The sequence below is a fragment of the Dipodomys ordii genome, unplaced genomic scaffold, assembly GCF_000151885.1.
Source record: "Dipodomys ordii isolate 6190 unplaced genomic scaffold, Dord_2.0 Scaffold91, whole genome shotgun sequence".
NCBI classification, from domain to species: Eukaryota; Metazoa; Chordata; class Mammalia; order Rodentia; family Heteromyidae; genus Dipodomys; species Dipodomys ordii.
The window spans coordinates 2,841,381-2,854,636 of NW_012267307.1; the positions used below are offsets into that span (position 1 = coordinate 2,841,381).

Consider the following 13,256-nt stretch of genomic DNA (forward strand, 5'->3'; position numbering starts at 1 on the left):
GCCTGCCTGCCTGCCTGTCTGCCTGCCTGCCTGCCTGCCTGCCTGCCTGCCTGCCTGCCTGCCTGCTTGCTTGTCTGCCTGCCTTTCTTCCTGTCTGTCTGTCTGCCTGCCTGTCTGTCTGTCTGTCTTTGGAGAACCCCCAGTCCCCACAGGATGGTTCCTTGCTCTGCTCCCACCTTCAGCTTCAGGGCCTTTGCAGGCTTTCCCAGGCTTGTTCCCTACTTAATCACAGCCACACCAAGTGTGGCTTGTGGACCCCTGGAGCTTCCCCAGGAGCCCTCCGAAGTCTGGCAAACGATGCTATTACAGTGGTTCCAGTAAGACAGTTAACCTGTGCATCCATGGCGCAGGTGGTGTGCCAGACTGTGCCGGTGAGCTCCTCTTCATCCAGTCCACACAGCAGCAGAGAGCTGGTGGAGGCCGACTGGAGCAGCCGCATGCCCCTGTTAAACCAGATATTAGAATGACAGTTGCCGGGGCTAGGCATGGCGATACATGTCTGTAATCCCAGCCTTTCAGGAAGTGGAGGTAGAAGTATCACCATTAGAGGCTGGCCTGAGTCGAAGTGCCAAACTCTACTGAAAAGTAAAAGCAAGAAGCTGATAGAGTATAAGGCTCTACCTTGAAATCTCCTTATCCTCCCCTCCCCCCAAAAAAACCCAAAGACTTTTACTATGTTTTGGAAAAGATACCTTTTTCATGAAAACATGTATTAATGTAATAGAATGATTTTTAAATGAGTATTTTTAAGTACCAGTGCAAATACTAATAGGCATAATCGATGCAATCCAAAGATCTTGGAAAGCTTCAATAATACTTAAAGATGTCTCCACACCAGAGCATTAGAGGACCCTTGCTCTTTCAGTGTTTCTCATAACTGAAATGATTGTGGGTTGTTTTTTGTTGTTGTTTTTGCTCACTCATGAATTTCATTCCCAAGAACATCCTACAGAGTTATGTGGGAGTTTTTACAGATGAGGAAATGAAGTTCAGGGAGATGAAGTGATTAAGAAAATCCATCCAGCAAGTAAGTTTCAGAGCTGGAATTTCAATCTGTGCCTGAATCTCATCTAATAAAATAGAATGATTGTCTCCTGTCACAGTGGCTCAGGCCTGTAATCCTAGCTACTCAGGGGGCTAAAATCTGAGGATCTCAGTTCAAAGCCAGCCCAGGCAGGAAAGGTCCATGAGACTCTTATCTCCAATAAACCACTCAGAAAACCAGAAGTGGTAGAGTACTATCCTTAAGCTGAAGAGCTCAAGGACAGTGCCCAGGCCCAGAGTTCAGGCCTCAAGACCAACATCAATCAATCAATAAAATGATTAAATACCAGAACATGCAGTTTGTTGTTCTGCTTTGATAAGTACCAAGCCTTTCATGCAAGTGTATCACTTTGTTCAACTTTTTTTGAGTACTTACTGTAATGATGCTGTGCCAGGTGCTGGAGATGCAAATTTGAATCAGAAACTCAAGTTTCCTTCTGTTTTTCTTAAGAATGTATAGCGGGAAGGTGGAGACACTACCTATGTGGCAGCAGAGAACAGGGAGAGCAGGCCTGGAATGCCAGCTACAAGAGAAAATGATGTCAAAGCAAAGCCTCCAAGGAGCTAGGCTTCCCCAGGATACATTTCCTGAACTGAGCTCAGGACAGGAGTAACTATTATGTGTGTGTGTGAGCGTTAAGCACATCATGCACACTAAAGCTGTGTCATTTCTACTGCACCCCTTAAGTATTGATGCAACTGATTTTTGTCTTCATTAGGTTCCAGATACTTTATACTTTATTGTGATTTCTCAGAAGTTAGTCAAAAAAGTGTGGGTATAAAAAATAATTCCCCTCCTCCCTCCTTTTTGTTTTTAGTCAGTCATGGGGTTTGAACTCTGGCCATGGGCACTGTCCCTGAGCTCTTCAGCTCAAGGCCAGTGCTCTACCACTTGAGCCACAATACCACTTCTGGTTTTCTGATGGTTAATTGGAGATAAGAGTCTCACAGACTTTTCTGCCCCAGCTGGCTTTGAACCATGATCCTCAGATCTCAGCCTCCTGAGTAGCTAGGATTACAGACATGACCCATTTGCGTCCCTCCCCCCTTTTGAAATTGAGTTGTAAGTTAATTATATTGTCAGAAAACCTACCTTGGGCTTTTAAAGTCATTTTTGAACAAGGCATTTAATAATTTTATCAGGACAAGATTATTTTAGTAATATTTTGATGTTTACTGAGGTTTGTTTCATATCCTATGACTATATTTGCTGTTCTAGGAGTACTTGAAGAAAAGAGGATGTATCATTGACTTGTGTTGGTCAATTACCTAGAGAAGTATAATTCTCTGTTATTAATTTTTGGCCACCCTAATAAGTACTAAGTGGTTACTTGATTTTGCTTTTGATTTGCATTTCCTTAATAATAATGTTGGGTGGCTGGATTGGACTTTTTGTTTCTGTGTTAAATGGCCAACAAAGACTTGTTTTGGCTTATGCTGTCAGGGTTTCTACCCATATTACCTGGCTCCATTCCCCACTACAGGAGAAGTGGAGAAAGGGGAGGGGCTAGATGCAGCTCCCCAAGAATCTATTTCCTCCAGTCAACCCCCCCTCCTGAAGTTTCTAGAACCTCCAGCTGGGGGAGGAAAGCATCATTACATGAACCTTTTGGGGGAACACTTCATATCTAAGTCACTATGGTGTCTTTTCAGTATTTGTTAGCATTTATGCCTTTGGAAAATGTTTATTCAACATTTTATTTTTTTAAATTATTTGATGGTTTTTCAATGTTGTCATAAGAATATTCTGGACACTAAACTCTTAATAGAAGTATGATTTATACTTTTTATTACAATTGGTAGCTGGTCTTTTCACCTTGTTTTTATCTTTTGGTACTGAGGATTCAACCCATAGACTTACCACTTGAGCTATGCCTGCAGCCCTTTGGTTTTTATTTTTTATTTATGTAATTTTTTTTTTTTACCAGTCCTGGCACTTGAACTCTGGGCTGGGTGCTCTCCCTGAGCTCCTTTTGCTCAAAGCTAGCACTCTACCATTTGAGCCACAGAGCCACTTCTGGCTTTTTCTGTTTATGTGGTACTGAGGAATCGAACCCAGGGCTTGCTAGGCAAGCATTCTATCACTAAGCCACATTCCCAGCCGTAGTCCTTAATTTAATTTATTTATTTGTCAATCATGGGTCTTGAACTCTGGGCCTGGGCACTGTCCCTGAGTTCTTCAGCTCAAGGTGAGTGTTCTACCATTGAGCCACAGTGCCATTTCTGGTTTTTCTGGGGTTAATTGGAGATAAGAGTCTCATGGAAGTTCCCCTGCTGGCTTTGAACTACCATCCTCAATGTCAGCCTCCTGAGTAGCTAGGATTACAGGCATGAGCCACCAGGGCCTGGTTCCAGTCCTTTTATTTTTATATGTTTAAACAGCTCACAAGTTACTGGTGCCACATTTCATATTTAGAAAATACTGTGTACATTTGAAAAAGATACATGTGTGTTTGTGTGTTCGTGTGTGTACATCTTAAAAGGATTTGTGTGTGCTTGTGTATGTCATTGTGCAGCAAAGGCCTTAGTGTTCATTGTTGTGTCGGCTTGGAGATGCTGGGCAGCAAGCATTCAGCAGATGGTTAAAAATGTAGTGTGAGCTACAAGGGTATAGTGTGGAAATCAGAAAGCTCCTGTTTTGGTAGTATTAATTTTTTAAGACAATTACTTAGTGTTTCTCCTGATCAGAAGTCTCTACTTACTTTAAGAAGATTATGAGTAAGTAAATATTAAACATAAACCCTGAGGCTTCACTGGTGGTGAGCACCACAGGGACCTACATCAAGTAATGTGGGAAGTCTGAGACATCATCAGTCTCCCCGCCCTAGCCCACACTCTTCCCTCTTCCCTGTCTGTGAAGGTGGGCCCGTCCATCTGGCAGACACCGTGTGTAACAGACACTGTGTGTGACAGACAGAGGTCAGATCTGAGGGTGGGTCCCACAGGCCTCTGCACGGTGCTTCAGTCCTGCTTGCAGAGTGAATGCAATGGCCTTGCCAGTCTAGCATAGACTCTGTGTTCACAGACTAATAAAACAGCTGCTAGTGGCTCACACCTGTAATCCTAGCTACTCAGGAGGCTGAGGGCTGAGGATTAGCATTCCAAGCCAAGCCAGGCAGACTTTTAATTAAATAGACTCTCCAGGTAAAATAGAAAACAAGTCAGAAGTGAAGGTGTGACTCAAGCTGACTGCTATCAACTATGAGCCAAAAGAGCCAAGCTCCCATATTGCCAAATTCATGTGCCCGTACATACTATACATATGTGTATATGTATGTATGTGTGCATATATGTGTGTATATGCACATATATATAGTCAATGAACAGAATCAGTGATTATTCTGTACATTAAAATAAGTTTTTCACATTGCCAAAGATGATCCTGAGTTCCAGATCAGCTTCTGCTGAACAGCGAGACCTTGTCTCAAAAAACCAAAAATAAAATATAAAACTCCATAAATTTCTGGTAGAATTTGGTTTTAAAGTAAGTACGAAGGCCAGGTGCTGATGGCTCATTCCTGTGATCCTAGCTACTCAAGAGGCTGAGATCTGAGGATTGTGGTTCGAAGCTAAGCCAGGCAGGAAGGTCAGTGAGACTCTTCATCTCCAATAAACTCTTCAGAAAAGGATGGAAGTGGCGCTGTGCCTTTAGAAGCTCTAGAAGCACAAGGACAGCGCCCAAACCCCAGGACTGGAACAAAAAAATGAACAAAATAATTTAGTTTTATTTCTGCAGTGAGACTAATGCATGTCAATTTTATAGATGGTGTTTTGCCCTTGGATGCGGACAACATTGATGATGACTGTCCCATTCCAAACTTCCATAAATGTGAAATCTGTCTGCTGTCTTTTCCAAAAGAGTCCCAGTTTCAACGCCACATGAGAGATCATGAACTAAATGATAAGGTATGTGTTTCAAAAGGAATGTCACAATCTGAGCATTGGAACTGGAGGTACTATAAAAATCAACATACCAAATAGTAAATTGTCTTAAAATTTAGGTTTCTGGATTGTAGAATATGTCCTGTGAACATGTTTATATCTTCTTGAAACTTGAATGTGTTGTGGTTATTTATGAGTGGAAAGAGAAATATTTCTAAGACAGACTTCTTTCAGTAGCTTGACCAAGTATAGAAATGGGTATTTTGAAGTACTTTTTTTCTGATAGGGCATTTTACCCTTAAGTGATCTTGCATGGTGTTCTAGGCATTTATAGCTTGTTTCATCCAGGAGCACTAATGTGCTTAGTTTTTTTCTTGGAGTGGTGCAGATTGGACCCAGGGCTTCCTGTGTTAAGTGTGTGCATGACTTTGCATCTAGGGCTCGGTCACACCCTTTAGCTGATTTGCTGATAGAAATCAGGCCTCGTGGCCTATGTCTCAGCCTAAATAAAAGGTTATAATCTTGTTGCTTTAGGTAATACAAGTGATTGCTTTATCTCCTTTTAAGTACAAGATAGAATATCTCTGTTGTAGGGGAAAATTTACATTAACAGAAACCACTCTATTGGAATCCAGTAAAAATTTGTATGATTACTTATTTTGCTTGAAGTGATTATGTTTAAAACAGCAAATTGATTGGAATAGAAGGATAAAGTCTACCTAATGGATTGAAATTCCCAAATCTATTTTCATGAAGACTATAAGTAGATACGTTTGTATACAACAATTTATATTAGAAATATTTCTGAACTGAACTGGGAATGTTGGTTCAGACTTGTGTTCCCAGCACTTATGAGGTTGAAGTAGAAGCATCAGGAGTTCAAGACCAGCCAGAGCTATGTAGAATTCAAGACCCAAAAACCAAAAACCAAAACCAAAACAAAACAAAAACAAAATACCAAGAAAGGATGCAAGAGATAGAAAGTAAGTGAAGACAGAAGAAAAGGAGGGAGAAGAAGGGAATAAAAGAGAAGGTAACTTTTTCTGTGTGGTGCTGTTCTTATTATCCAGGAGGAGTTCTGTTTGCAGCTTTACTGGGTCCCTGCTGGGAGTGTTGACTCAGTTCCAGAAGACACATTTTTACAAAGAGTGTCTAGATCCTGGTGCTTGTTATTACTTAAAGAATGTTTATTAAGCAAGGTCTTTAAGAAGACTGTTTCTCATTATCATCTTCCCTTTTCTCTCCACACAGCCACACCGATGTGACCAGTGTCCCCAAACATTTAATGTTGAATTCAACTTGGCCCTTCATAAGTGCACACACAATGGGGAGGATCCTGCATGCCCAGTGTGCCACAAGAAGTTTTCCAGAGTGGCCAGCCTCAAAGCGCACATCATGCTCCATGAAAAGGAAGAGGTAGTTATTTTGTACACGTTGTGTTAACTGATTGTTACACTGCTTCTGATCATTAACCAGAAGGATTTGAGATATAAACTAATTTAAAAGTCTTTTGTGTAGATTTCAAAGAGCTAATAATTATCACTAATACTGTCTCAATCTCCAGTTCACTGATAAAACATTTCATTTCCTGGCCTTCTCAGTCCTTTAGAGTAGAGACATTTGATGTTTATGTTGGCTGGCTGAGGATTCCCATCTCTACCCTCGCCACCCCACCCCCTTTTCTTGTTGGTTGTGGGGCTTGAATTCAGGACCAGGGTGCTTCCCTGAGCTCTTTTGCTCAAGGCTAGCATTCTACCTCTTAAAGCCACAGCACCATGCTACTTCGGATTTTTGAGTGGTTAATTGGAGATAAGAGTCTCATAGACTTTCCTACCTGGGCTGGCTCAGATCTCAGTCTTCTTGAATAGCTAGTAGGATTATAGGCAAGAGGCACCCACGCCCAGCTTTCACACTCCTCCCCCCCCCCGTCCCCCCCACAGTTTTTTTTTGCGGTCTTGGGGCTTGGACTCAGCTCCTGTGTGGGTACGGTCCTTAATCTTTTTTTTGCTGAAGACTGGCACTCTACCAGTTGAGCCACAGCGCCCCTTCCAGCGTTTTCTGTGTATGTGGTCCTGAGGGCTTCATGCATGCTAGGCAAGCATTCTACCACTAAGCCACATTCCCAGCCCTGCTATTTCCTTCTTGAGACAATAAAAATAAATATCCTATTTAAATTATATATATATATGTATATATAAAAATTAAGTTCATACTTTGGACAGAGGTTTGTATTTTGTCTTTTAAGTACCTGAATTTTTGAGACAGGATCTTACTAAGGTAGCCTAGACTGTCTTCATGCTTATTAGCAAGTGCTATGATTTCTGGTTTGTTTCACCATGCACAGCCTGAAATGCTTTTAATTCTTCTTTTAAAATAATCTAGAGCTGAGCACCGGTGGCTCCTGCCTGTTATTTTAGCTACTTAGGAGGCTGAGATCTGAGAATTGTGGTTTGAAGCCAGCCTAGTCTGTGACACTCTTATCACCATTTAACCAATAAAAAGCTGGAAGTGGCCCTGTGGCTCAAATGGTAGAGTGCCAGCCTGGAGTACAAAAGCTCAGGGACAGCCTAAGGTCTAGGACCAGTATGCCAGCATGCACACATGTGCACATATAACACACATGCATGTACGCATATGTGTACATACACACAGAGTCTATTATTGAATTTTAAATTTACATATGTAAGTAATGAATGTTTACTTTGGGAAAAGTTTGAAACAAAAGAACTAAAAACACTCATGGTAAAGTATGAAAAGTTGACCTTGCATGGTGCTAGTGGCTCTAAATCTGAGGATCTTGATTTGAAGCCAGCCCAGGCAGGAAAGTCTGTGAGACTCTTATCTCAAATTAACCACTCAAAAACCCGAAGTGGCAGAAGTGGCACTGTGGCTTTAAGAGGTAGAATGCTAGCCTTGAGCAAAAGAGCTCAGGGACAGTGCCCAGACCCTGAGTTCAAGCCCCAGAACCAGAAAAAAAAATGTTGACCTTATAGAGACAGTAGAAAGTACCAGAGGATGTTGGTCAAAGGTTATACAACTCTAGTTAATCAGGACCAATTGTTGAAAAAGATCTGTATTGTATTACAGTATTTAATGCATGTAGCATTATATTGTGTTTAAAAGTTGCTGAGAGTAGATTTTAACATGTTCTCACCATAAAATAACATGTATGTTAGACTGTATATGTTCAGTACTTTGACTTAGCCAGACCACAGTGTGTCTGCATATCTAAGCATCATGTTGTGCACTATAATTTTTTGTGTGCTGGTATTAGAGTTTGAACCCCATATGTGATATATATTATCAAATACACATACATCTATGCATACAAATCAGGGCCTGTGCTCTGCCCTTGGTCATATTGCTCAAGGCTAGTATTCTATCTTTTGAGGCACAGTTCCACTTCTGGCTTTTTCTAGGTTAATTGGATATGAGAGTCTAATGGACTTTTCCTACCTGTTCTGGTTTTGAACCTCAGTTCTCAGATTTTAGTCTCCTGAGTAGCTAGGATTGCAGGAAGAGCCACTGACACCTGGCTTGTAAATGCTTTTTTTAATTGGTCAGTAAATTTAATTAATTAAAATTATTAAAAGCACTCACAGTCACAGCCTTTGGAGACAGTTGCATGTGTAGTCTTTCAGGCTTTTTTTCATACATGCATGTGTGTGTGTGTGTGTGTGTGTGTGTGTGTGTGTGTGTGTGTGTTGTATGAAGGCTTGAACTCAAATCTTCAAGCACTTGCCTGACTTTTTTGTTCACTTCTGGTGCTTTTGACCATGCCTCTAGTTCAGCTTTTTTTTTTTTTTTTAACCGATTAATTGGAAATAAATACCTGGTGGATTTTTTTTCTGCCTGGACTGACTTTATACTGTGATCTTTATATCTCAGCTTCCTGAGTAGCTAGGATTATAGATGTGAGCCACTGGCACCCAGCTACTGTAATATTCTCTATATGATAGTTTATATGATTTGGCTTCTCTTCAAACTCTTTGCAAGCTCCTTTTTCTCAATAACGATTATTAACATAATACTTCATCTTTTCACTTATATACATGTATATCTATGCATGTTTTATTAGTCTTTGTGTAGGATAGATCTCTTATACTTGGGTTTAGTAAGTTAATAAAATGGACTTTATGTGATCTTGCCACAAAATAACATGGATTGCCATATTATGTTCTAGAAAGCATAGGCCATTTTATACCTTCATTGTAGAATGTAGGAACTGAATGCCTCTTACTCAATTATAGCACTATGTAGAAATGGCCATAGTTTTTTTTTTTTAGTTTTATTTCATTGTAAATGAAATAAAATGGTGTACAGAGAGATACAGTTACATGAGTAAGGTAATGAGTACATTTCTTGTCGAGCATTGTTACCTCCTCTGACTATAGTTTTATTTTATTCATATATTTTATTTTATTTTATTTTTTGTGGCTAGCAAGGCCTAGCAATTACTGGACACATGTTCTACTTCTTGAGCCACACCCTCAGTCCTTTTGTCTTTTATTTTTTTAAGTAGGAATGTGTTAAGCAGTGGTGTATTAGAATACTTTGCATTAAGTGCTGCATGCATACCGTAAGGAGCCAGGAGTGAAGCAGGTGGACATAAAGAGTGAGTTGTGGCTGTCTGGACCTGGCACCTGATAGCTAGTGAAATTCCTTAGCTGCTTCTCACAGCAGCTAGAGGTAGCAGCAGTCAGTACCAGCTAATGTTTTGACAAGAGCCAGGACTTGTGTGGGTCAGGGCCTGTAGTCTCTCATCTTTGGCTCTTTACAACTTCTTTACTTCTCTAGGCTTGGCTTTCTGAAGCTTCTTCCCCCAGTGTTGCCTCCATTGCCACTGCTGCCCTCTTTTCTTTAGCCTCCTCTACTGTGATAAAGGTCACAAGTAGACCCAAAGCACACTTTTATTAGACTCCAAGGTCAGAGAGGTGGGCAGCTCCTGACCGACTTGAAAAGCGAGCCAAACAACTTGGTTACTTGGTGAGGAGGGGACTGGGACATGGGTGTGATGTGCAGATCCAGGATTGAAACTTGTACCAATTGCAACACAACTTCTGTTTTTTTTTTCTTTTTTTTGTGGGGGGGAGGGGAGGAGTCCGGTCTTGGGGCCTGAACTCTGGGCCTGGGCGCTGTCCCTCAGCTCTTCAGCTCAAGGCTAGCGCTCTACCACTTGAGCCACAGCGCCACTTCCGGCTTTGTTTTTTTTGCTTATGTGGTGCTGAGGAATCGAACCAGGGCCTCATGCATGCAAGGCAAGCGCTCTACCACTGAGCCACCTTCCCAGCTCAACACAACTTCTGAACCCACCAAATCCAGGCTGCAGGTTGTACCAGTCACATTTCCTGTTGCGTCACTAGGGGACGCTCTCCCGCACTGGTGTGCGTGAGAACAGCTGCAGGGCAAGCAGGGTTATTTTGTATTCACTGAGGCTTGTCTTGTCCAGGGCGGTGTTTGTCTGGTGTGGTGGGACCTCCTGAAGCAAACATTGGCCAGTTGCTGAGGCTGAAGTGTCCTTGCCGCCAGAGTGCAGCTCTCTCAGGTGTCTGTGAGGCGGGTTGCCATGGCGATAGTCGGGGTGAGCACTGAAAGAGCCGCTGCTTGGTTATAGCTCTCCATTCTGGTCTCTGCATGTGGGACAGGGTGTGACAGCTGTCCAGACAGGCTCAGACCCGCCCGCCGCCAACAGCTTAGCTGTCTTAAAGAAAATAATATTGAAGGATGATTACACTGAAGACCCATACATTTAGACGCACACACATTCTAAACACTCACAGTGCTTTGTTCTGACAGTGCTTAACTGGGCTCAGGCCCTGCTTAATGCCCTGGCATGTGGGCTCCTTGTGGGCAGTGAGTGTGGTGGGCGTGGATGTGGCTCTGGTGGACAGGGTTGAGGGTGGCAAGGCATGTTGTGGAAGAGCGGGGGTGGGGGCCGGGGGGGACAGTGCATACAAGAGAGCCCACTGATGGACTGAGTCACCCTTCCGTCAGAGAGTAGACGGAGATTCCCTGAGTTCTGTGTTCTGGGAAGGCCCAGCCCCAAACAACAGTAAAGAGCAGAGGTGGCTGTCTACGTCTGGGCAGGACACAGTCTCCAGCTCCAGCCTCCTGCAATTCAGAGAACAGAGCTTTCCCTATTCCTGGTCTAGTGTTCCTCAGTTCTCTTTGTCGTTCATTTCTAGAAGCCTTTGGGGTTTTACAGGTTATTTTCAAAAAGTTTTCATTGTTATGCCTACTCCACAAACTTTGTCCACATTCTTTTCCAGATGGCTCCCCAAAGTGGAGTCGACAATCCTTTATTGTTGATTGCATTTACTGAGTCAGTCCCTGGTTGTGGCTGAAGCCTAGGGATTAGATAGTACTCCGAATGCCTCCTAGAATCTGCCTTGCCTGTGGGGTGTGGTCAGAGCACCTGGCTCATTGAGCACCATTTGCTGTCCACAGACACCGACAGCTGTAGGAGAGAGTGGCTCTGGGAAGACGGGCTGGTGAGGAAAGAGGGTGTGTGCTTCTGGGAGGCAGCTGAAGGGCTTCCTGAACGGGTGTAGTGGAGGTTATGTTTCTATTCCAGCCGCCCTGGGTGGTCTGGAGAGCAGCCTGTTCACCTTGCCAACTCTGCTCTTTGAGGAGGGTACCTCTTCCAGCCTGCAGCCCTCTGCTGGCCACCAGCATCATAGCACTCACTCAGGACTTTCCAGGGGTGTCCATGTGACGTGAAGGGCTGCTCTCCTTCTGTGCAGGAGGCGTTGCTCTGCTTGCCTGAGACTTCCTAAGGACTCCCTGGGTGTGGAGGGGCAGGAGGAGGGCCCCAGCATCTGCTTTTGTCCGGCTAGATGGAAAGCAGGGGACAGCAATGACATGGCTTGGTGCTGGCTCCAGGAAGTACTCTGCACTACTTTCTTCATCTGAGCTAACCAACAGCAATTCACCCAGACAATTCTAGCAAATGTGTAAGTGATCTCCATGTAGAGCCCTTGAGATAAAATCATCGAATTGTGTGATTCAGAAGTGAGTGATGGGGGAGGATGTGAGCCAGAGCAAGGGGGGAAGGGAGGTGGTGTGAGCGTTAAATTCTGTTCTGCAACTCCAAGGCAGGAGGAGAGGTGGGTTGGGCCGTGGTTAGTGAACGGTAAGTGCTTCCTCCTGCCACCCACACTCAGGTGTTACCCAAGTGAGCAGAAGAGAACCCTTTTCCTGTCCAAAGCATTCTAGAATGATTTTTTTTAGTAGTGCCAACAAGTTACTAATAGTCTAATAGTTCCTTTCTTCTTTACATTATGATACAATATTACTAATTTAAAGTCATCCAGTCTGAAGGTGTTAGATTGTTCAAAGTATTCCATTCATCCTCATATTTTCCTGTAGCAAATCTGTAAGTATGCTCAGTTAATGACCTAGTTTTAATAAGGTCTGTGTGCCGGGCATCGGTGGCTCACGCCTGTAATCCTAGCTACTCAGGAGGCTCAAAGCCAGACCAGGCAGGAAAGTCTGTGAGACTCTTATCTCCAATAAACCACCAGGAAACCAGAAGTGGCGCTATGGCTCAAGCGGTAGAGTGCTTGCCTTGAGCTGAAGAATGCAGGGACAGCACCTAGGCCCAGAGTTCAAGCCCCACGACCGACCAAAAATAAATAAAATAAAATAAGGTTGGTGTGTGTTTATGAGACTTCTATACAGAAGGGGAAGAAATTTTGATGGAAAGAAATAGACATATTTTGTTACTTGGAAGCAACAGTGCCCTCTCACTGTGAGCTTTGCTTTGATTGTTCATATTTGGACAGTTGGTTTAGAGGATTGTTTCATAATTCCATATGGAATAGCACATGGAGTATGCATTGAAATTTGGTTGAATCAGCAGTTGCCACTGCTGGAGGTACTTACGGAGCCCTTGCCCTGCTGTGTTGTCACCTTTGAGGGAAGGCGCTGTCTCTTCTGTTGTGGGGGCCCGGAGTGGGCCCACCTGGTTCACATAGTCTGTCACTGCAGTCCTGAGGTAAAACCAGATTCAATGCTAGCAGGTCTGGACCAGAACGCCCAAGTGGAGGTGGGCAGGGAGTCAGTGTCTTCCACTTGAGAAACTAGCCCCACCAGACAGGGGTAAGTGTACCAAATAATGGCCAATGCAAGCTGTTGGTCAGTCACTGATGAGGACTTTCTTTGAAGCCCTGTGTGTTTCACACTCACGCATATGTCCATTGTTTGGCACACCCAGCTAGTTCTGGTCAAACTGAATGGATCTTGAGGTTCTCTGTTTACAAGTCTGCCAGCTGTAATCTCAGCCACCTTGACACAGAATTCACGTTGCTTTATATTTGTGGTGTTCTTTT

At 43.3% G+C, this 13,256-nt stretch overlaps 1 protein-coding gene across 1 annotated transcript in view; it reads left to right on the plus strand.

Moving 5' to 3' along the window:
- The window catches only part of Znf236 (zinc finger protein 236), a 96,493-nt gene that overhangs the window by 15,353 nt on the left and 67,884 nt on the right, over nucleotides 1-13,256 (plus strand). The window contains exons 4-5 of the mRNA XM_013026115.1: nucleotides 4,808-4,950; nucleotides 6,178-6,342. Coding sequence (XP_012881569.1) covers nucleotides 4,808-4,950; nucleotides 6,178-6,342 — 308 coding nt within the window. The remainder of the gene's footprint in view (nucleotides 1-4,807; nucleotides 4,951-6,177; nucleotides 6,343-13,256) is intronic.